The sequence below is a fragment of the Panthera tigris genome, chromosome E2, assembly GCF_018350195.1.
Source record: "Panthera tigris isolate Pti1 chromosome E2, P.tigris_Pti1_mat1.1, whole genome shotgun sequence".
Classification (NCBI taxonomy): Eukaryota; Metazoa; Chordata; class Mammalia; order Carnivora; family Felidae; genus Panthera; species Panthera tigris.
In genome coordinates this window covers 11,440,073-11,463,092 of record NC_056674.1, presented here as the reverse complement: position 1 = coordinate 11,463,092, position 23,020 = coordinate 11,440,073, and the positions used below count along the sequence as shown (strand labels likewise).

Sequence of the window (23,020 nt, the reverse complement as noted above, 5' to 3'; positions counted from 1 at the left end):
CGTGGGTGTGTGAATCCCTGGCCGGCCTGGCAGGGGGTGGGGGGTGCTGGAGGAAGGAGGAAGGTGCACAGTGAATCCGGACTTTATGTGTGTGTGCGTGCGCGCGCGCGCACTCGTACCCCTGGAGGAGACTATGGGCATATAATGGAGAGTTAGCTCCTTACAGGATCATATGAGCGTGGGAGAGAGATGTCATGGGTAAAAGTGCACGAGAAGAGGCTGAATGTGATTTGGGATTTGATGGTATTTTCACTAGTGAGGGGGCACAGAGTTTCTGTGTGTGTTGGCTTTTATTTCGTTTTATTATTAATGTTTGTTTATTTTTGAGAGAGAGAGAGAGAGAACACAAGCAGAGGAGGGAGAGAGAGAGGGAGACACAGAATCCGAAGCAGGCTCCAGGCTCTGAGCTGTCAGCACAGAGCCCGACGCGGGGCTCGAACGCACGGACCGCGAGGTCATGACCTGAGCCAAAGTCGGGCGTTTAACCAACTGAGCCACCCGGGCGCCCCTGTTGGCTTTTACTTCTGAGAGGAAAATATACTTTTGTGCTGGGTTGGAGTTCCACGAGGAAAGCGTGTTATTTCTGTGTATGTGTGTGTGCCCGAGTTAGTATGTTGCATTAGGTTGTTTTTTTTTTTTTTTTTTTTAATGTATTTATTTTGAGAGAGCGTGACCAGGTCAGGGCAGATAGAAACCCCAGCAGGCTCCCCACTGTCAGTGTGGGGCTTGAACTCATGAACCATGAGATCACGGCCTGAGCCGAAGTCGGACGCTCAACCGACTGAACCACCCAGGCACCCCACGTTATATATTTAAGAAGGGAGTGTGTGTGTGTGTGTGTGTGTGTGTGTGTGTGTGTGTGTGTTTCTGAGAAACTAGGTATGTGTTGTGCTGTATTTGAAAAAAGAAAGAGCATGTATTCTGTTTCTGAGAGGAGAATGTGTGTGCCACCCTGTGTGATTAAGAAGGGAGGTTGTGGGGCGCCTGGGTGGCTCAGTCGGTTGAGGGTTCCAGAGGCCCCACCAGCTGTGTCACTGACTTTGTCACCCACATACAACCACATGAAGCGCCACATGTGAGACCCCCACGCGTCACCCTCTAGGCCTCGGACTCTGAGCTGTCACATGGCCAATGTGACATCCATGGGCCGTGCCTGGCACACGTGTGTCCCAACATGCCTTGGGCTGGCGGAGCCCGTCTGCCGTGGAGGGCGGAGCCCCTGTTCCCTTGGGATCTGTCGGCATCTCAGGCCCCGGGAGCTGACACATGGGCCCCCCCCTTTCCTGACCCCCCAATTCCAGAGGGCTCCTCTGCTTCTGGTGCCCCAGCCCCTTGGCCCTCATCTCCGGGCCCCACCCCACCCCCAGTGGTCTGACTGGTTCCCAACAAAAACACCCTAAGAATGAGCTCACGGAGAGGCTGCTGCCTCCACACGCCCCGCCCCACACGCCCAGCCGAGGAGGGCGCCTCCAGTCCCAGGTCACATAGCCCGGAGTGCTGGGCCAGGGTACCTGGGGCCCTTGGGGTGGAGGGGCCTGGCCAGGTGAGCTCAGGGCAGGTGAGAGGCCACAAGACCACCGTTTGCCCTCTTTTGGTTAGTGGCACACGGGGTTTGGAGTTGCCCTCAGGGCAGGGCCCTGGGCTGAGGACAGGCAAAGCTAGACTAGAACGTTTCCAGTTGCTGGAATGGGTGTGGGACAGGGAGCCGGCTGGCGTGGGGAGGGCACGGAGGCAGAGGGCTGGCGGGCTGGGGAGAGAGTCGGGAAGGGTCCTGCTGGCGGCTGACGGGCTGGCTTGCCTGGCTCCGGCAATGACGATCCCCCAATCCCTGCCGCCCCCAGGAGCCGCGATGTCCGTGCAGGTGGCGGCCCCCGGAAACGCGGCGCTGGGCCCGGAGCGCCTGAGCCCCGAGGAGCTGGTGCGCCAGACGCGGCAGGTGGTCCAGGGGCTGGAGGCCCTGCGGGCGGAGCACCGTGGCCTGGCCAGGCACCTGGCGGAGGCCCTGGCAGGGCAGGGCCTGGTGGCGGGCTTGGAGCTGCTGGAAGAAAAGCAGCAGGTGGTGAGCCACGCGCTGGAGGCCATCGAGCTGGGACTGGGTGAGGCCCAGGTATGAGGGGACCGGCCATCCCGCTGTGGTGCGGGGGAGGCTCGGAGCTGGGAGGAGGCCCAGGGATGAAGGGGGCAGGTGTGTGGGGTGGGGGAGGGAAGCCTGGAGCAGGGAAGGCCTAGGCTGGGTTAGGCTTAGGGGTCCCTGGGCAGCATTACCGGGTCCTTGTGTGGGACGGGGGCCCCTGAACCAGATAGTGGCCGTCTATAGAACTTGTCCTAGGGAGACTTTGGGGGTTACCTGGGCAGAATGTGAAGTGTCCCTACGCATAATTTGTGTGCCTAGGTAAAATCAGAAGGGTCCCTGGGCAGGATGTGGGTACGCCCCTGGGAGCCTCTGCGTATGTATCCTTGGGGGTCACACGGAAGGGCCTCTGTAGAATCCGGGGGATCTTGGGTGGAATGGGGGTGCGCTGGCACGATCGGAGGCCCCGGGGGTGGACCAGGGGCTGTCTGGCAGGGTGGGGACCGGCCCCTGCTCCCCAACCCCCTACAGGTGCTGCTGGCCCTGTCCGCGCACGTGGGCTCCCTGGAGGCAGAGAAGCAGCGGCTGCGAGCGCAGGCCCGGCGGCTGGCCCAGGAGAACTCGTGGCTGCGGGAGGAGCTGGAGGAGACGCAGCGACGGCTGAGGGCCAGCGAGGAGGCCGTGGCCCAGCTGGAGGAGGAGAAGAGCCACCTCGAGTTCCTAGGGCAGCTGAGGCAGTATGACCCGCCCGCGGAGAACCAGGTGCTTCAGGGTCAGCGGGGGCCAGGGCCACAATGCGCTGCCCCCCCCCCCACTGGCCCTCCTTAGGTACCCCACAGACCTGCACTCTCCACGGAGCCCCCAGCGCCGTAGACCCTTCAAAGAACCCCCTTGAATTTCCACAGAAGCCCCCCAGCTTCCACACCCCTCTCCAGATCCTCCCCGAGCCCTCCGGAAACTTCCCGAGGCTCCTGAACGCTACCTCCCTCAAACCCTGAGATCCAGGACCCCGGTCTCTAAAACAAACTTCCCAGCCCTCATGACTCCCCGCGTTCCTGTCCTCTGCAGCGGCCTGAATCCCCGCCTCGCCGGGACAGCCTGGCCTCCCTGTTCCCCAGTGAGGAGGAAGAGAGGAAAGGTGGGTGTGGGGGAGCACGCGATGGTGGGGCCGTGAGCCCCCAAGGTCTCCGGGCAGGGATGTGGGCCTCGGGGCCGGCTATCGGGAGAAAGTGGCTGGGCCAGGGCGAGTGGCAGGGGAGGCTGGTCGCCGTGAAGCCAGCCCTCCACCCTTGCCTACCCCCCACCCCGGGTAGACCCCATGTTCACAGCCCTTGGACCAGTTAGACGCCTGCGATCCCGATCTCAGACGTCAGCCCAGCGGCCGGTGGGGCTGCGAGGCAGCTATAGTTCTGGGGGTGCATGCGTTCCCTTTCGTGGGGTGGGAGGGGTAGGAGACCTGCAGTGACTTGACGCCCCCCACCTGCAGGTCCGGAGGCAGTGGGGGCCGCAGCCGCTCAGCAGGGGGGCTATGAGATCCCCGCCCGCCTTCGGACCCTGCACAACCTCGTGATCCAGTACGCAGGGCAGGGCCGCTACGAGGTCGCCGTGCCACTGTGCCGCCAGGCCTTAGAGGACCTGGAGCGGAGCTCAGGCCACTGCCACCCTGACGTGGCCACCATGCTCAACATCCTGGCGCTGGTGTACCGGTGAGGGCCGCCGTCGGTCGTGGACCCGTTGCTGGGGGCAGGGGAGCCAGCATGGGGCACCTGGACTGGTGGGTGGGGGCGTTGAGAGGGATCTGGGGAAGCCACTGTAACCCAGGCAAAGAGGAATCCGAGAACGTGGGCAACAGACCCCAACAGACAGGGAAGAGACGTTGGGGTGGTTGGAGGCAATCTGGGGGTAAAGGGACCCTGTGCTAGACTTGGGAGGTGCGGAGACCCAGAAGGGACCGCGGAAGGGTGGTGCCACCCCGCTTGGTTCAGCCAAGTACTACCCAGCACAGCTGACCGCCCCCTCCGTCCCTGGGCCACCCTGCAGGGACCAGAACAAGTACAAAGAGGCCACAGACCTCCTCCACGATGCCCTGCAGATCCGGGAGCAGACGCTGGGCCCCGAGCACCCCGCGGTGAGGAGGGGACGAGGAGTGAGGGCTGCGGGGCCGTGCCTCCCACCCCTGACCTGCCTCCCCCGCTCCACAGGTGGCCGCCACCCTCAACAACCTGGCTGTGCTCTATGGGAAGCGTGGGCGTTACCGGGAGGCCGAGCCGCTGTGCCAGCGTGCCCTGGAGATCCGCGAGAAGGTATTGCCACCACCCCCTGCCCAGCACAGTCCCCTGCCCCTTCCCACTCGATCCTGATGCGCTCAAATCAGTGGCTCTCGCGTTGGAACCCTGATCCCATGATGTCCTTGCCATCTGATATCATGAGCACCCAGTTTGAGCCTAAATTACCCCATCGCAGGACTCCCTACCCTTGACCTTCGGTGAGCTCCGCCTGATCTGGACTCTGATCCTCCTTAAAAATCCCCTCATGTGCCCTCCAACCCGGTCCTGACCTTCCAACCCCATCGGACCCCCCCCCCCCCCCGCCCACCATGACTCTGTGACCTGATAAATGGCATTTGTGTGACTTCTACCCTCCCGCAACTCCCCCCATTGATCCTATAAACCTTAACTCCTGGCCCCCATCACGGCTGCTGGCATCACGTGGCCCACCAATCCCACTGACCCCTAGGTCCTGGGCAGCGACCACCCGGACGTGGCCAAGCAGCTCAACAACCTGGCCCTGCTCTGCCAGAACCAGGGCAAGTTCGAGGAGGTGGAACAGCACTATGCCCGAGCCCTGAGCATTTATGAGGCCCTGGGGGGGCCCCACGACCCGAACGTGGCCAAGACCAAGAACAACCTGGTGAGGGCATGGCAGGGCACAGGTACAACCTGGGGCGGACTGCCAGGGTCCCTTGGGAGGGAACCCCATTGGCTCAAGGGTGGGACAGGCTGCAGGCCAGGATCCCCCCTCCTCTGCTGAGCCCCTGGAGGAGGGGGTCCTCTCCAACCTGGCCTCAGCTCGAGATCGCTCAGCACAGGAAGGACATGGAAACATCAGGAAACCACGCGCGTCGCTGAGGCCAAGATGTCAGTGTCCTATTTATTGAGCTCTAGCCTCCCCCCCCCCCCTTTTTTTTAGTACCTTCCCGGTACCCTCCACTTCTTAAAGGGCCCTAGGAGGGAGGTGCTGTTACCGTCCCATTTTGGAAACGAGGAAATGGAGGCACAAAGAGGTGGTGTCACTAGCCCAAGGCAGAGCAGGAACCAGTCACCTGCCCTTGGTCACTAGGTGGGAGGCTGGGGGCGGACGCGTCTGGCTCCTCCTGTAACACCGGGCCCAGGGAGGTAGATCGGAGCCGAGATCACCCAGGCCCTCCCCTCCCCGCAGGCCTCGGCCTACCTGAAACAGAACAAGTACCAGCAGGCAGAAGAGCTGTACAAAGAGATCCTCAGCCGGGAAGACCTGCCTGCCCCTCTGGGTGAGCCCCCTTCCCCGCCCCCCCCCCCAGGTGACTTCTCAGTGTCCCCACTGCACTGTCCCCCATCTGTTCTTAGGAGCCCCCCCCACAGGCACGGTTGGGGACGCAGAACAGCAGGTGAGGATGGGCTTCGCTTCTGCCACAGGGGTGGGGCCTGGCTGAGAAGCAGGGACTGACCCCTTCCCCGTTGCCCTCCCCAGCCCCTGCGTCGGAGCAGCTCATTCTCCAAGTTCCGCGAGTCCCTCCGGCGTGGAAGCGAGAAGCTGGTCTCCCGTCTCCGAGGCGAGGGGGTGGCTGGGGCAGCAGGGTGAGTGGTCCACTGGGTCAGCACAGAGCCGGACGGCTGCAGCCTCTGCAACCCACCCCACCCCCTGTCCTGCTCGAGAACCGTCTATGGTTCCCATCTGCTCTGGGACACGAACAGTCAGATCAGGTGCTGGGACAGTCTTCCCCAGAGCGGGAGCCGGACCCTCCGGGACTCCCCCTCTTCTTACAGAATGAAGAGAGCCATGTCACTCAATATGCTGAACGTGGATGGTCCAAAGGCTGCAGGGACCCAGGTGAGGGGGGCACTCGGGTCAAGGCTGGAGTAGGGGGCCACGCTGGGAGACCCAGAGGCAAGGCTGGGTCCGGTCAGGCTAGAGTGGGGACAGAGACAGGGATGGACCAGCTAGTGAGCACGCTGGGGGGCGGCCCTCACGGTGACTGGAGCCAGGCCTCGTCCTGCCCACGTGCCTGTCCGCAGTTCGCCAACCAGCACCTGAGCGAGGCTGCTCGGACCCTCAGCGCCAGCACCCAGGACCTGGGCCCCCGCTGAAGTTGACAGGACCACACGGCTCCAGCTTCTCAGGAAGAGTGGGGAAGGGGCGGAGGGTGGCCTTTCAGCTCCCGGATGACCTCTCCCCTGGGGGGGCCCCCGGGGTATCGGGCTTCGCTGTGCCCCGCTCTCCTCCTGCGATTAAAGGCTGTAGATTCGGAAGCCAGGAACGTCTGCCTGCGGCTTCGTGCAAGGACCCGGGGTGACTTCCAGGCTGCTGGGACCCAGGGCCAGGTAGGACTCTGGAGTCCCCGCCCTGAGCTACAGCTGCTGAGCAATCTGCTCTATCCTCCGCAGCGTCTCCTCCGATTCCAGCTGCTCTAGGCTGAGCAGGGACAGGCCCAGCTGGTCCTCCTGGAGGGAACGGAGCGATCAGGTCAGGGGCAGGCGGTGTAGAGCTTCCCCACGGGACTCAAGGATCCAAGACTTGAGCACCAGTAGTGACAGGAAGTGGCCTGCATCGGGCCTACTGGGGCTTTAGAAACAGCCGTACGATAGGGAACATACCATCCCCTGGCAGGCCAAAACAGGCCTGAGGGAGGGAGAGGGGAGCCGGCCGGACTCCCACACCCCTGCCCGATCACTACAGATGCCCCACGGGGCCCCCATTCTAAAGGCCTCTCGGTGGGGGGCAGGCTAGAGTTGGGGCTTGGGGAGAAAGTCAAGGGACCTTCCTGGACGAGGGGCTTAGCCACGTCCAGCTCACCCGGTGGAAGGGCTGAGCCATCTGCCTCAGGAAGTACTTGGCGACCTGGACCCCCTCATCCACCGTCAGGTTGAGGTTGGCGTCAGTGAGGTGCTCCTGGATCCAGCGGGGAAGCTTCCCGCGCTTGTCTGCCCGGGCGAACCGCTTTCGGCAGGCAGGCAAGGGAGAAAGGATAGACATCAGGACCCTGGGGGTGTGGGGGGGAGCCCAGGCCTCCCTCACCCTCTGGAAAAGGGGGGAGCACCCTGGCAGCCAGAGGCCCCTGAACCCCCACCTTATCGGCAAAGACCATGAGGCCGTAGTCCGTCTTGCCCCTGATGGCCCGACCCACACACTGGGCTGCGTGGCGCATGGCATCGAAGGTGAGAAAGTCGTTCTCTCGGATCTGGAACTGGTCCCGCAGGTACTCCAGCCGCGCCTGCCGGTGAGAAGGTGGCAGAGCGGTCCCTCCGGCCCCCTCCACCCGGCACCCATTCCAGGGGTTGGCCCGAGGGGCCCTAACATCCTAGCGCCCCCGGGGGCTGCTCACCTTGAGAATCCGGCTCTGGGTGTAGACGTAGGGAACACCAAACATGATGACGGCCCTCCCGTAGTGGTGCACTGGGGGGCGAGCACAGGAGGGGCACGGGGTTACCGGGTGGCCTGACCTCGCGTGGGCCAGGAGGTTGTGCTGTCTCAATGGGAAGAGCGCGGCTACGCTCCGAGGGCCCCACCGGGTACTCGGGACTCACGAAGGGGAGATCCCGGTGTGTGCACAGGCAAGGGGGGAGGGTGCTGTCCCCTGGGGGACCAGAAACAGCCAGAGCTCCACACAGACACGGGGGGGGGGGGGGGGAGCTAGTCCACTCACCAAAGTCAATTCCCTCGGACACTTTGCCTCGGGCCACTGACAGCAGGATGGCTCCGCGGCCGTTCTCGCAGGCCTGGGGAGGGGAGGCCGAGACAGGAGCTGCGTGCCCTCGGAGCCGCCTCCTTCAGGCCCTCTGCACGCAGTCTCCTGGCATCCCCCACGCCCCTACCCACCTCCTGGTACTTCTCCAGGGCGACACTGGTCTCGGCCCCATCTTGCGTCTCGATGAAGAGCAGCTTGTTCCTCTGGATGTTTTCGAGAATGCCCTAGGGAAGGACACCAGGCAGGTCGGGCTGCAGGTGGGCCGGAAGTGGACTAAGGGCACAGGCCTCCTGGCTAAACCCAGCTCTGCCCCAGCTCCTGTGCGCCAGCCTTGCACCTTCCTTCAGCCTTCCTCGTGGGAAGCTCTGTGATCTGCGGGGGGTGGGGGGGCAACCCCCGCACGCCATCCTTCGGACAAGTGGGGCGGCCATATGCCCCGAGGTGGCCCATTGGGACACTCCGGCCCCCGGCTGGTGGTTAGTAGAGAGGCTGATGTAGGTCAGGCAGAGCCAAACAGAGGCGGCCCAGGGATTTCCTGTGACACTGCATTTAACTGAGATCAAGGACGGACGCGGGGACAGACCAGAGGGTCCAGAAACGCACCCCCACACAGGTCATCCGTACCTGTGTCCGTCTCCAGTGGGGAGAGTGCTTTCCAGTTCTCCACACAGAGAAAAAAGAACCTGGGCCCTGACCTTACCCCCTACACAAGGACGAATCTGAGGTAACTCACAGACCCACATGTGAAAGCCAGAACTACAAGGCTTCTAGAAGACACACACGAGACCACCCTGGGCCAGGCGACGTCTTCTTAAAGAGGACACCACTCAGGATGCGGATTCAGATGGCCGGAAGCCACCTTCCCCAACATGTGGGAAGCGCCCACGTGAGGACAAGACAAAGGTCTTGGCCAAGAGGATGAGGCCCCTCCCCCTCCCCCCCTTGCTCTGTTCCTGGGTCCTTGGATCAGCCACGTTCTCTCATCTCGCCCTCAGGAAGTGCCCGCTTCCCCTCCACCCCACCCCCCCCCCCCCCCCCCCCCCCCCCCCCCCCCCCCCCGAGAGCTGGGCCGTGGTGCACCAGGAGAGAGGTCACAGCAGCCACCCGGTGCCCAGCTGTGGTGAGCCCCTTTTCCAGAAGGCCCATGATCTCACCCACACACTGCCTAGCAGGGGCTCGAGTTTTTAACCTGGAGGGGGGGAGGGGGGGAGGGGGGAGAGGCACGTGCAAGGTACACACTGTGTATTCTTCGAACTGTTCGCTGTGTTCCACACGCTGTCCCGTCACCTGTGGTGCCCGTCGCCACTCAGAACGCAAGACAAAGGAAACCAACACGCTGAGGGGAGAGGGGACTTCCGGGGAGGGGGCGGCTGGGCGTACCTGCTCGTACCAGGAGGCCACGGTGCTCTCCATGTACTGGTAGCTGGTGAAGAAGGCCACGATGCCGTCGGGGACCACGGCGGACATCTCCAGCAGGAGGTTCCCGTAGTTCCGGATCACCGCTGGGAGGGGTCAGAGGGCAGCCTCGGTCCTCCTCCTCCCCGCTCCCTGTCAGGGCGCTCCTATCTAATGCCCTGGTTTTGGCTTTTTGGTTTTTTTTTTAAAGTAGGCTCCACTTGAACTCACGACCCTGAGCTCAAGACCTGAGCTGAGACTGAGCTACTCGGCGCCCCTCTAGTGCCCAATCTTCAACTCGGGGTCCCCAGAAGCCCCACTGAGGCCAGCTGTAGGGCTGTTCACACACGCTCCACTTTTTCCAGCCACGTGGGTGGACTCCTCAGGTTAGGTGTGGCCACGTGACTCGTCTTGACCAATGAAATGAGTGGCCGGGAGTCACTTCTGGGGGCCGAACGCCTTTAGGAGGCACAGCACGATCACCAGGATCCCTCCCGTCACATCTCCCCACCGCCATGATGTGTCCAACAGTGAAGGTGCCCAGAGGGAGGGGACACCTGGGGAGGCCCCCCGCCCAACCCACAATGGCACACACCACGAGCAAGAAGCAAGAAGCACCCTCCGTGTGAAGCCACTCTGATTCGGGGCTATTTGTTACTGCGGCCTGACTCAGCCCATTGATACACCTCCCCTCTCGCAACCCATGCACCCAGCCCCGCGAGCAGCATACCAATATCTTCCCGGGTCTCAAATTTGGAGCTGATGGCCACCTGGTCATTGCCCCGACCGATGATCTGGAGAGAGCGAGAGCCATCGCGGTAAGCAACCGGCAGTCACCACTCTAATGCGTTAGCTGCCAGCGTTTTATAGACACAATGTCACTGGACGAACCCTCAGCTACGCCGTTATCTGCCCGGCACAGATGAATGACCTAAGGCTCTGAGAAGGTGAGTTGCCTGCCCAAGGTCACACGGCAGATAAACGGCAGAGGCAGGACTGAACCCGTCTGTCCGTGTCGCTAACCAGCAAGGGTGTTCTACCGGCCCCAGCCTCCAGGTCAGGCGGCTCCAGGAGAACGTGTCACCCCGACCTCGACAGCCACCAGCCCCCGGCGCGTCCCTCCCCGGGCACCTCCACAAAACCGCAACGCAGTACGCGGTCACCACCGGTCCACGACCCCCAAGGGCAATTCCAAGGGCCAAAAGACTCCAGAAACTCCAGCTATTTGAATTTGGCACAAACACGTACGACAGCAGAATCTGCTCCGACCGGAGTCTGTTCAGAGTCCCGGCTTGCCTCCCTTTGACGTCTTAAAACCTCTTCCTGCTAAAACACGACTTGCACTGGAGGGAGCTGCCCACACCCCGCTGGCCATGTTTACATACCACACGGCACGTGCTTTGTTTTTGAAGTCTGGAAAAGTCTCAATTCTAAATTTTTTTTTTTTAATGTTTATTTTTGAGAGCGAGCGAGCACGCAGTAGCGGGGGAGGGGTAGAAAGACGGAGACACAGAATCTGAAGCAGGCTCCAGGCTCTGAGCTGTCAACACAGAGCCCGACGCAGGGCTCAAACTCACAAGCAGTGAGATCACGACCTGAGCCGAAGTCAGACAACCAACTGAGCCACCCAGGCGCCCCAGGAAAAGCCTCAATTCTAACATACATCTGGCCAGGGCACCTGGGTGGCTCAGTTGGTTAAGCGTCTGACTCGATCTCAGCCCAGGTCATGATCTCACGGTTCGGGAGTTCGAGCCCCACGCTGGGCTCTGTGCTGGCAGTGCAGAGCCTGCTTGAGATTCTCTCTCTCTCCCCTTCTCTGCCCCTCCCCTGCTCGCTCTCTCTCTCTCTCTCTCTTGCAAAATAAGCTTTAAAAAAATAAAATACATCTGGCCCAAGGGATTCAGATAAAGGACGGAGGGCCCATGTTTTGATACCTGTTTACAAAGGAAACTGAGGCAAAGCAACTCAGGCAAAGCCACGTTAACCGAGATGTTGACTGAGTGCCTACTGGCAGGCCCTGGGCTGCAGAAGCATTTTATGCCCCTTATCTCACTATCCCCTCAAGCAGCCTGGGACATCAGAGAGGATGCATTCCCATTTTACAGATTAGAAACTGAGGCTTGGAAAGTCCTCCCTACCGGGAGAAGTAACATCAACCCCAGGTCTGTCTCTGAATCCAGAGTCTGTGCCCTCAGCTGTAAAACTCTCCTGCCTGAGCAACAGAACAGAGGGAGGAAAGGCGGCCCCCATTCCCATCTCCCCTGCCCCAGCATCCACCCTCTCCCACGCACCATCGGGCAGAGGCACACCCGGGCCAGCGTCATGGTGAAGGTTGCCATGGTGACAGGATGGAAGTCCAGAATCTTGGGGTAGATGTCCAGTGGGGACAGCGTCTGTAGCAGAGACAGCAGGCGGGACCTCAGCAGGACTGGGCCAGGAACCCCATAGTGGAGGGCTGGGGGCAGAAAAGGGTCCTCACCCCAGATGTGATGATGACAGACTGGAAGCGCTCGAACACGGGTTTGATGGCCAGGGAAGCGTCCATGCAGCTGCAGGAAGAAGAGGGTGTTGAGGGCCACGCTGGGGCCCCTGTGGTCCGTTCACACCCCCCACTGGGGTGGGGTCTCACCTGAAGTGCAGGATGGGGTTGGCAATGGTGGGGGTCCGGTCATCAAAGGGCTCGATGATGATGGTGAAACCTACGAGCCAGCGAGATTCCAGGTCACCAGTCGGAGCCACGCCCACCTGGCCACACCCTCCTCCATCAGTGACCTGGACCACCAACCCTTTGCCCCAGCATCCAGAGTCCAACATACGCCCCAACCTGTCCGCTTCTCCCAGAGCCGACACCCACTCAGCATCATGAACAGAGAGCACCGAAGGTTTACTCCTGACTCTCCCAGAGCCTCGAGAACCTACCCCGCCACTCAAGCCAGAACCTGGAGCCTTTCCCCCAGATCTATCCAACCCATCAGGCTGGTCAGCTCTGCCTCCAAAGCCCATCTGCAACCTGACCACTCCTCCAACCCCCTTCCCAAGACCATCACCTCTGGCCTGGACCACTGCAGTCACCACCTCACCGGGCTTCCAGCTCCCACCCCCGCTCCCTTCCCAGCAGCCAGAGAGACCCTGTGAAATCCTAAGTCAGGTCATATCCCTGCCCTGCTCAGAAGCCCGGTATAGCTCCCCACACCCCTCTCAAGGTGCAAAATCATCTAGGACCCTGCCACGCTGACCCCATTTCCTCACTCACAGGCCTCCTGCCTAACCTTCAAAAACCACTGGGCTCACTCCACCCCAGGGCCTTTGCACTTGCTGGACCCACAGTCCGAAAAGATTCCCAAGGCAGCTGGTTCCATTTGGTCATTTGGGACTCAGCTTAAATGTCCACGCCTCAGGCCTCCCCTGGCCACCCCAGCCGCCGCAGGCATGCTCCAACACGGCAATGTTTTTGTTTCTCATGAAAACGATCCCTTTTTAGAATTATCTTTCTTATCTGAGTCTTTGCTACCTGTCTTCCTTTCTACAATATAAGTTCCAGGAGATCAGAAATGAGGTCCCTCTTGATTCCTGTCACTTCCCTAGTGCGGGGCCTGGCCTGTTTGTTGAAAAAAAAAAAACAAAAAACAAAAAAAACAGGTGAATGGGGTCGTCTGGGTGTCTCAGTTGGTTGAGCCACTGACCCTTGGTTTCAGTTCAGGTCATGATCTCACAGTTTGGGGGTTTGTGCCCCTTTGCACTGGCAGTGCGGAGCCTGCTTGGGATTCTCGCTCTCCCTCTTTCCCTGCTTCCCTCCTGTGTGTGCGTGCACACACACTAAGACAAACATCAAAAAAAAAAAAAATAGGTGAATGAATGAACTCACATACTCAATTTCACCTAGTTAAAAAAGAAAACAATCAAGTTCTCTATGCCCAGCTCTGTACTGGGGACACAGTGGGAACCAAGACAGCTCTGGCCCTGCCCTCTCAGGGCTCACAGTCTAATGATGGGGACGCAGTCCTGTCCCCAGTGAGTGACCAGGTGACCAGAGAGGGTTGGGACAGGGGAGCCAAGAGGAGGGGAGCCTGACGCAGCCTGGGGTCAGGAAGGGCTTCCTCGAACAGGGGCCATCTTTAACCAGCTAAACTGAAGGATGAGTAGGAGGTAGCTGGGGGCTGAGGAGTATCGGGCAAGATGTTCCAGGTCAAAGAACGGGAGGCGCTAGTGGAAGGGAAGAGACGAGAAAGCCAGCCCCGGAAGAAGGTGGGCTGGGGCAGGAGAGGGAGGGATACAGAAGGAAGCCTGTAGTGGGACTTGCTGCTGATGTGCGCCGGGTGGGGGGACAGACTCTCCATCCTGCTGCAGGGTGTCAGGAAGTCTGACCTGGTTTCCGGGACAGAGCAGTAATCCCTGGGGATCAGACTGAGCCCTTGGCCAGCTTAACACGTGCTGACCAGTAAAGCCTCAGGAACGGGAACAACATCCCCTCTCCCTGGCAAGCTGGAAACCTGAGCCATGCACTCAGCTCCTTGCTCCCCAGCCCCCCTGCCTCCCCGCCCCCCCCACCCCAGACACCAGGTCCCACATCTCTCTCCAGCCCCTCCCATCCTTCCCCAGGCCCCTACCCCTCCCTTGCTCAGAACCTGCCATGGCTCCCTACTTCCCGGCAGTAGAAAGGCCCACTCCTTACCACACCCAACAGCATGAGGGACCCCACAGAGTTTCTCTGGCCTCGTCCCCCATCCTACTCCACTTCGAAGCTAGAAAATACAAAACTGAGCGCGAGGCTTGCGCTAACCCAAGAACTATCTGTGGATCCTCACTGCGCTTGAAATAAAGCCCAAACTCCCGAGCCCAGCCCTACAAGGTCCCGAAAGTCTAAGTCTCACTGACAACTCTCTGGACTCTGCCGGGCTCCCGATTCCACCTGCCGGGGGGGCCTGGCAGAGGTAGGAGAAGATGAGCTTACCCTTGGCGTAGGTGCTGACGAGGGTGGCGAAGTTAGCGAGGAGGGTGAGGGGAGAGAAGTCGGCAAGGTCGGCGATCTCCAGGGTGTGCAGCAGGGAGCGGAGGCGTTCGGCGCAGAATCTGGTGCGAAGGCCGGACGGGGTCAGGGTGGCGGCAGAGAGCCAACAGGACCAGCGACCTCCTCCGCCCTCGCCAGCACTCGGTCACACATCGGTCTCCCCGGGTGACCGGGTGCTCCGTGAGGGCAGAGACCGGGGCTGTTTCAGTCACCCCCGTGTCCCCACGCCATACAACTGCCCATCACGCAGAGCCACAGCTGTAGGACAGCACACGCGGAGAAGTCACGCGTCATACGTCCAGAGTCCCGCGGTCATACGTCACACACGGCCACACCACTCCGTGCAGGCTCTCGGTCAAAAGAGGAGACCCACGAGCACCCCCAGAATCCCGGTCACAGCCCGAATCCCGCACGGCCGCATGCAGCTCACACCCACCACCTGTCACACCGTGTCAGTCACACCTGGCCACCGTGGTGGCACATCCAAGCATCAGAGCCCCGCGTACTCACAGAGGACAATCTCACATATGCCGTGTCGCCAGCCCTCCCACACAAGGCCGCCCAGGCACCTGACCGGTGGTCAGGCTTGAGGCTGTCGCCCCTCAAGGGCGGGTCATGGAGCGGGAACGCCTGGTTTCAGAGCCCGGGGGATGCCCGGAGCTTTAGAACCTGCCTCCGAATGCCACCGCTTCAAGCCTGTCATCTGTACGTCCCCACCCCGGCTGGATCAGGTGCCCCCTTTGAGCTCCCCCATCCCAGCCATGCTCACCCTGGTCATCCTGGTCTGGGGACAGACAGAGCCACCCTGAGGGCCGCCCCAGCCCCTTAGAGGCAGGGCAGTGAGGGGCTTTGGGGCCCTAAGGACCTGGCTTCGCACGACTGACCCACAAAGTGCCGGGTGACCCCGGGGCAGCGGCTTCCCCTCTCTAGGCCACACCGTCCTCCTCTGCGGCACAGGAGCGCCCTCCCGAGCTCCCACAAGATGCAGAGCGTGAAGTGCTTAGCTCATCACCAGTGCTCAAGACAGGGCAAGTAAGTTATTTCTGTCAGCGCTTTCTCGTTTCACCACCACAGAAACCCGGGAGGGAACGTGACGGCCCTCCTACCCGTTGGAACAAAAGAGGAAACTGAGGTTCAGAGAAGACCAATGACTTAATGCAAAACAGCCAAAGCAAAGTACAGGAGGCCCCACCCCTCTCCCAGGTCCATTCTCCGCTTGTTCCGTGCTAGGGATGATCCCCGCCAGACTGCCTGGCGGGGGGAGGCGGGGGGTTCCTGGTCCCTGCCGTCAGGCTTCTTGGGGACAAAGAGAAGCACCGGTAGGAGGCGACAGGGGTCCAGGAGACCTACAGCATTTGCCCCCAGCTCCCACCCTGCTGGAGCTTGTCAGGAGCCCCCTCCGGGGCCGTCCCTCCCCTGCCACCGTGGCCTCAGGCGGAAATACCTGAGCCGGACGAGGGTCCCGGACCCCTGTCGGACCTCCTGCCCTGCCCGCCTCTGTCAGTCGCGCCTCCGTCAAGCTCTCTGGTTAAGCCACGCGTCGCCTGCCGGTTTCCCGCCCGACACACACAGGGACGCGGGGCCGGCTCCGACCTCCCCGGGGATCTGCCCGGTCTGCCGAGTCACCGCACACGCTCGCTCTGCGCCCGTCACTTACTCCTGACACCGGCCACGCGGCGGCCCCGGGCACAGAGGACGGGGCTCGGGGAGGCCCCGAACCCCCCGCGGGGACCGGACGCCCCCGGCCGTGGGGGGGGCCGCACCTGAGGGGCTTGCGCTGGATGCACACACGCTGGGCCAGGCCGCTCAGGAAGGCAGGGGGGCTCTCCTGCACCACGTGCTGTACCCGCAGCCGCCACTTGACGTACTCCAGCAGCCGCCGGAGGAAGCCCAGGAAGTGCTCGGCCGTGCGGATGGAGCCGGGTACCGCCTCTGCGGGGAGACGCAATCAGCCACCACCGGGGAGGGCGGGACCGGGGGCAGGTGGCAGCAGGGAGCGGCAGCTCAGCTCACCCTGGAGCACCTCGTCGGGAAGCACGGGGTTGGCCAGGTGGGCGTCGGTCTCCCGGGCCGCACTGGCCTCGCGCAGCCCCTCCACCAGGCGGCGGTACTCGTCCCGCAGTCGCTGCTCATCGGTCTCCTTGATCCTGGGCGGGGAGGGGAGGGGGGATCGGGTGTGGGAAGAGTGGGGGACATCTGGGGGGGGGTGGGGGGCACTGGGATAGGCCCGGTGTCCCCGGGAGTAAGTCGGGCAGAAAGCGGGGGCCCGGGAGAAGGTGGGAACCAGACGGCAGGGCGCAGGGTGGGCGTTCAGGTCCGGCAGCCACCCGAGGCCCCCACCTGAGCACCGTCTTCTGCAAGGTCTCCAGGTTGCCCTGGCACCGGTCGAGGGTCCGGCGGGTGATGTTGACGCTCATAGAGTCGATGCAGACGTTGTCTAGAGAGGAGACGGGGGAGAGCCGGGCTCAGGCGGGCGGCCGGAGCGGCGGCCGGAGGGGCCGAGTCTCTCCTCTCCTCTGCCTCCTGCCTCACCGATGTTGTGGGCCTCGTCGAAGACCACGACAGCTTTCCGGGCCAGCTCCTTGGAGACCAGCTCCGCGATCTTGGGGTCCAGGAGGTAGTGGTAGCTGTAAACCACCACGTTGGCGTGCAAGATCTAGGGGCCAAGGAGGGCATGGTTACCCCGGCCCTGTCCCCCCCCCACCTACCCCTCCCCTGCCGGCACCCGCTTCCCTCACGGGCTCGTAGACGCAAGGCCAGGTCTTGCCAGGCCAGACCTGGGCAAGGTACAAACACGAGCTGATGACAGACAGACCGACAAACAGGCAGGCAGGCCGTAACGCACACCCCCGCCCCTCTGCCCAGCCCCCCAGCCTTCTCACCGAATAGCGGGCAAGGAAGTAGGGGCACCAGCCCTGGCGCCGCCCCAGGGCCTTCAGGTCATCCAGGTTGTAGATGCCAGCAGGGAGGGGCACCTGGCGCCCATGGACGTCAAACTCCTGGGGGGGAGCGGGGGTCAGGGAGGTCGGCTGTCGCAGCCGGCTTACCCTCCTGCCCTCCCTCCCTCAGCCCATTCGGCGGGCACCTCGTAGAAGCGGCAGTGGGGCAGGCTGGAGTCCTGCTGGTACTGTGCGCGCACGTAGGAGGCCGTGAGGCTGTGGCATTTCCCGTCGACGTCTTTCCCAAAGCGCAGGGGCATCACCTGGCGGCCGGGGGGCATCTTAGCACCGAGAAGCTCAAGCATTCCTCGACCCTGGCTCTACACCCACCAGCTACGTGGGATGGGGGGCTGTCCTGGCCGTCTGGGGTGAGAATCGGGAATTGTGGGGAAACTCGAACCTCAACTTGTTTCGTTACTAAACAGTTAAGACGCTTGTGAACTTAACCGAGGAGGTATCAGAGGGGAGCAACTGCCAGACTCCTATGCTGACCTTGGGATTGTGAGCTCGAGCCCAATGCTGGGTATAGAGATTACTTAAAACATAAAATCTTGGGGCACCGGGGTGGCTCAGTCGGTTAAGCATCCCGACTTCGGCTAAGGTCATGATCTCACAGTTCATGAGTTCGAGCCCCACACTGGGCTCTGCTCTGTCAGTGTGGAGTCTGCCTGGGACTCTCTTTCCCTCTCTCTCTGCCCCTCCCCCACTTGCACATTCGTGTGCTCTCTCTCTCTCTCACCAGTAAACTTAGAAACAGTAACAGTGATAAAATAAAATCTTTAGGGGCACCTGGATGGCTCGGTTGGGCAAGCGTCCGGCTCTTGATCTTGGCTCAGGTCATGATCTCACGATTCGTGAGATGGGAGCCCCACGTTGGGCTCTGTGCTGGCAGAGCTCAGAGCCTGCTTGGGATTCTCTCTCCCTCTCTCTCTGCCCCTCCCCCATTCACACACTTGCATGCGCTCTCTCTCAAAATAAATAAACTTAAAAAAAAAATCTTTAGGGGCGCCTGGGTGGCTCAGTCGGTTGAGCGACCGACCTGGGCTCGGGTCATGATCTCACGGTTTGTGAGTTTGAGCCCTGCGTAGGGCTCTATGCCGACAGCTCAGAGCCTGGAGCCTGCTTCGGATTCTGTGTCTCCCTCTCTCTCTGCCCCTCCCCTGCTCATGCTCTGTCTCTGTCTCAGAAATAAATAAACATTAAAAAAAAAAAAATCTTTATATAAAAAAAAAAAAAGAACAGATTGGTGGTTGCCAGGGGAGGGGAGTGAGAAACGGGTGAAGGGGATGAAAAACGGCAAACTTCCAGTTTTGAAACAACTGAGTTCTAGGGATGTAACATACAGCACGGAGACTATAGTTCATAATACCGTACTGCATTATTGCAAGTTCCTAAGGGAGATCTGAAAAGTTCTCATTACGAGACAAAAAAAAAATTTTTGGAATTATATAAAGTGATACATATAACTAGACTTAACCATGGTGATCATTTTGCACACTATACAGGTACCAAATCTTTACGCTGCCCACCTGAAACTAACATTGTATGTCAATGACACCTCAATTTTTTAAAAAATCAAGCTTTGAAGAATCTTTAGCGCATGGGGTTAAGCCCCAAGGCTGGAGCTACTTCTAATGATCACCGACCTCATCTATCATGTCTCGTGTTCTCACAAATAATGTCATGAGGGGCGCCTGGGTAGCTCAGTTGGTTAAGTGTCCGACTTCGGCTCAGGTCATGATCTCACGGTCCGTGAGTTCAAGCCCCGCGTCGGGCTCTGTGCTGACAGCTCAGAGCCTGGAGCCTGCTTCGGATTCTGTGTCTCCCTCTCTCTCTGACCCTCCCCCATTCATGCTCTCTGTCTCAAAAATAAATATTAAAAAAAATTAAAAAAAAAATAATAATGTCATGACATATATTCCACGCGTTTACCACACGCAAAGTGTTTAGAACACTGCTTGGGCGTGAGCCCCGATGGTTTTGAAACGTAACTTAACAATAAGTAATATTCTACGTGTCACAGATTATTGTATAAATAGCATGGTCACTTGTCATGTTTTAGATTTTTGCACATGCTAAGGGCTATACGTACATTACCTCGCTCGGTCAGTTACTTATTTATGTATAACATTTATTCATTTTTCAGAGACACAGTGCCAGCAGGGGAGGGGCAGAAAGGGAGACACAGAATCTGAATCAGGCTCCAGGCTCTGAGCTGTCAGCACAAAGCCCGACGCGGGGCTCGAACCCACGAACTGTGAGATCATAACCTGAGTTTAACCGACTGAACCACCCAGGCACCCCTTAATCTTTTTTTTTTTAATTATTGAGATATAATGGACATACAACACTATGTTAGTTTCAGGCTGTACAACGTAAGGACTCGATGCCTGTATATACTGCAAAATGACCACCACAATAAGTCAGCTAATATCTGTCACCACATAGTTACAATTCTTTTCTTTTTCTTTTTTTTTTTTTTTCAACTTTTTTTTTTTTTTTTTTTTTATTTTTGGGACAGAGAGAGACAGAGCATGAACGGGGGAGGGGCAGAGAGAGAGGGAGACACAGAATCGGAAACAGGCTCCAGGCTCCGAGCCATCAGCCCAGAGCCTGACGCGGGGCTCGAGCTCACAGACCGCGAGATCGTGACCTGGCTGAAGTCAGACGCTTAACCGACTGTGCCACCCAGGCGCCCCTCTTTTTTTTTTTTTTTTTAAAGGAAGCTCTATGCCCAATGCGGGGCTTGAAACTTACGACCCCGGAGATCAAGAGTCGCATGCTCCACTGAGCGACCCAGCCGGGCACCCCACAATTTTTTCTTACGATGAGAATTTTTAAGATCTACTCTCTCGGCAACCTTCAAATATACGATACAGTATTATTTACTGCAGTCAACATGCTATACGTTACAACCCCGTGACCTATGTGTTTTATAACTGGAAGTTTGTACATTCTGACCCCCTTCGCCCACTTCACCCACCCCCCTACCCCCTTGCCCAATCTTATCAACAGCTATATGAAGCAGGTAACTAATCACCCCCATTTTACAGAAAGGGAGACTGAAGTCTGACTATAGAAACCACCTATCCGAGAATACAGGACTATTAAGTTTCAGAGCCAGGAAACCAGGCCTGCTGGATTCCAGGAAGTGCCTTTTTAACCTCTCTCAGGCTAGGGAGGATGTGCGTTTGGGCCGCGAATGAGGACTCAGAATTTGACGAGTGAGGAGAGAATTCTGCGTGTGGTCCCTGCCTATCACCCTGAGAGGTATGGTCTAGGGATCTAGGATTCCTGGTTGGATGGCGGTCTCCCCAACCCTGAGGCGTGGGGAAAGGGGAGAAAAGGGCACTCACCTCGGGATGAATGCACAGGTTCTTCCGGGAGCTCAGAGCCAGCCCCAAAAACGGCAGCTTCTCACCCTCCTGCTTCTCATAGAAATGGAGCAACTTTCGAAGCTCTTCGATCACCTGTTCCCGTGGAGGAGGGAGGGAGGACTCCGGCACAAGTCCCTGCCCAGCCTGGCCCCGCCCCTCCCCCAGCTTCTCAAACACCTCCCAGCTACAGGAGCTTCTCAAACACCCCCCAGCTACAGGAGCAACCACCAGAGGGACCAACAAGTCCTACAGAACTTGGCCTTGGCCGGGGATTGGCCCTGGCTCACCTTCTCAATCTCAGGCACAGTCCTCGAGCAGTAGATGAGTTTAGTCACCTCCAGTGGATATGCCTGCCGATGACAACGGGCTCAGCCCCTGCTGGATCCCTTCCCTCTGCCTCCCCCTCCACGGGCCCAGGGGTCACTTACCCTCTGGTATGCCATGATCAGGGCCAACAGGGACACGGTCTTCCCAGTGCCTGAGGGCATCTCCAGGACTCCATGACCCTGCATGTGGAGAGAGACAGAACTTCAGGGACACAAACTCTGGGGACTGCCCCCAGAATGCCACCATCTTGAAATAAGAGGGACAACAGCAGTTAAAAGTCTAGGCCCCAGGGACAGTGGGTTTGAACCCCACTTTGGCCACCTCTTTGTTGTTGAGTGGTCATAGCAAGTGCCTTCACCCATCTGACCTTGGTATTCTCATCTCTAAAACAGGCCAAGGGCGCCTGGCTGGCTCAGTCAGAAGAGCATGAGACTCTTGATCTCGGGGTTGTGAGTTTGAGCCCCACACTGGGTATAGAGATTACTTTAAAAAGCAAATAAATTTTTTTTAAAATAAGTAAATAAATAAAATGGGCCTACTAAGCACCTCCTTACAGAATTACTGTGAGGACTAATGAGAAACTGAGGGTTATACATTTAGCATGGTAACTGACAGGTAGTGACCTGCCTTTTAATTTAGCAAACCCTTTTACAGCACTTACCCTGTGCCTGACGCTTTTTTTTTTTTTAACGTTTATTTTTGAGAGAGAGACAGAGAACTAGCACGCGCATGCTCGCACAAAGGGGGAAAGGGGCAGAGAGAAAGGGGGACACAGGATCCAAAGCAGGCTCCATGCAGACAGTCGCGAGCAGATGCGGGGCTATAAATCAGGAGTCCGGAGATCACGACCTGAGCCAAAGTGGAAAGTTCAACCAACTGAGCCACCCAGAAGCCCTTGGCTCTGCTTCTAAGGGTCTTCCATCAGAATCTCTCAACCTAGGCTCTCTGGACATTTGCGGGTCAGATACTACTTGGCTGTGGGGTGAGGGGGCCTGTCCTACGCTCTACAGGATGGTTAGCAGAGTCCCTGGCCTCTACCTGCTAGATGCCGGTAGCACCCGCCCCCCTCCACTAGTAGGACAACCAGGAATGTCTCCGGACACTGCCTCGGGCGGTCAAAATCATCCCCAGTTAAGAACTGCTGCCTCACTTGCCGAATTAACTCCTAACAAGCTGCACACTAACCTCTGAGGGTAGGCAGTCTTAACTAAGCCCGTTTCACACACGTGAAAAGCGCGCAACAGGGAGATTAAGTGATTCACCCAACTGCACACGGCTGTGGGTCCAGGCTTCCCACCCGAGAGCCGGCTCTAATGCAGCGCAGCAGCCTCTGATAAATGTTAGGTGCTGCTTTTATGAACTATTATTTTAGATGCCAGGAGTTTGGGGAGCGCTGGCCTCCCAAGGACCTCAGATTCCTAAAACCTAGACGTCCAGAAAGTTCAGTCTTAGAGGCACGCGTGGCCGTCCCACTTGTCAGGTGGGAAGCGGAGGGCCGGGCCCCCCCACCTTGGCGTCCAGTGTGCGTTTGAGCTCCAGCATGTAAGAGAACTGCTCCGGGTAGATGTAGTCGTAGGGGAAGTAGACCAGCAGCCCGTCCACGTTGAGCCTGGCGGCGGGGGGTGGGGGGCAGGGTCAGTCCCCCGCCCCCTGGGCCCCTCTCCAGCCCCCGCACTCCCCTGTCGTCCGGCCGAGAGGAGTTACCTGCCGGGAGCCGGTCCCCCCGAGCATCCCCCGCTTCCCCAGGACCCGCGGGTCCCTTCGGCATCGCCTCGCTGACCGTCCTCGTTACCGCCCCGTGGGGCCCCGCGGCTAACTTCACCCCACTCCTCCCGCACCCCCGCGCCCCGCCCGGGCCCCGGGCGCACCCACTGGTCCCCCCCATCTTTAAGACCCCGGCGAGCAGCGAACCCCGACCCCGCTCTCACTTCATGGCGCCGGCCTCGGCGAGAAGCGGCG

At 59.6% G+C, this 23,020-nt stretch overlaps 2 protein-coding genes across 3 annotated transcripts; one reads left to right on the top strand and one right to left on the bottom strand.

Moving 5' to 3' along the window:
• On the top strand, positions 1-6,579 carry KLC3 (kinesin light chain 3). Its single transcript, XM_042969263.1, has 13 exons — positions 1-198; positions 1,842-2,107; positions 2,603-2,833; positions 3,140-3,209; positions 3,558-3,777; positions 4,112-4,199; positions 4,273-4,374; positions 4,808-4,981; positions 5,510-5,600; positions 5,677-5,717; positions 5,801-5,907; positions 6,097-6,160; positions 6,346-6,579. The coding sequence occupies exons 1-13, from the start codon at positions 195-197 to the stop codon at positions 6,415-6,417; spliced, it is 1,530 nt and encodes a 509-aa protein (XP_042825197.1). The 5' UTR covers positions 1-194; the 3' UTR covers positions 6,418-6,579.
• Positions 6,469-23,020, bottom strand: ERCC2 (ERCC excision repair 2, TFIIH core complex helicase subunit). Of its 2 annotated transcripts, none has more exons than XM_042969262.1 (23): positions 22,990-23,020; positions 22,571-22,670; positions 21,163-21,240; positions 21,022-21,084; positions 20,714-20,827; positions 17,504-17,620; positions 17,301-17,417; positions 16,951-17,074; positions 16,759-16,855; positions 16,432-16,565; positions 16,182-16,350; positions 14,362-14,480; positions 12,040-12,109; positions 11,890-11,959; positions 11,702-11,803; positions 10,141-10,204; positions 9,396-9,517; positions 8,147-8,239; positions 7,974-8,046; positions 7,653-7,723; positions 7,398-7,541; positions 7,124-7,267; positions 6,469-6,771 (listed from the first exon to the last, which is right to left on the bottom strand). In XM_042969262.1, exons 1-23 carry the CDS (start codon positions 22,992-22,994, stop codon positions 6,679-6,681), a joined length of 2,283 nt encoding a protein of 760 aa, XP_042825196.1. In that variant the 5' UTR covers positions 22,995-23,020; the 3' UTR covers positions 6,469-6,678. The 2 variants fall into 2 exon arrangements, with proteins under 2 accessions (XP_042825196.1, XP_042825195.1); XM_042969261.1 differs by lacking the exon at positions 22,990-23,020 and adding an exon at positions 22,930-22,967.

Bases quoted from the DNA above. Each gene is read 5' to 3' on its own strand.
- ERCC2 (XM_042969261.1), bottom strand. The intron at 8,047-8,146 runs GTGGGTAGGGGC...TCCCCTCCCCAG, and splicing joins CCCTGGAGAAGTACCAGGAG to GCCTGCGAGAACGGCCGCGG. The intron at 7,542-7,652 runs GTGAGCAGCCCC...TCTCACCGGCAG, and splicing joins CCCAGAGCCGGATTCTCAAG to GCGCGGCTGGAGTACCTGCG.
- KLC3 (XM_042969263.1), top strand. The intron at 4,200-4,272 runs GTGAGGAGGGGA...CCCGCTCCACAG, and splicing joins TGGGCCCCGAGCACCCCGCG to GTGGCCGCCACCCTCAACAA. The intron at 5,718-5,800 runs GTGAGGATGGGC...TGCCCTCCCCAG, and splicing joins TTGGGGACGCAGAACAGCAG to CCCCTGCGTCGGAGCAGCTC.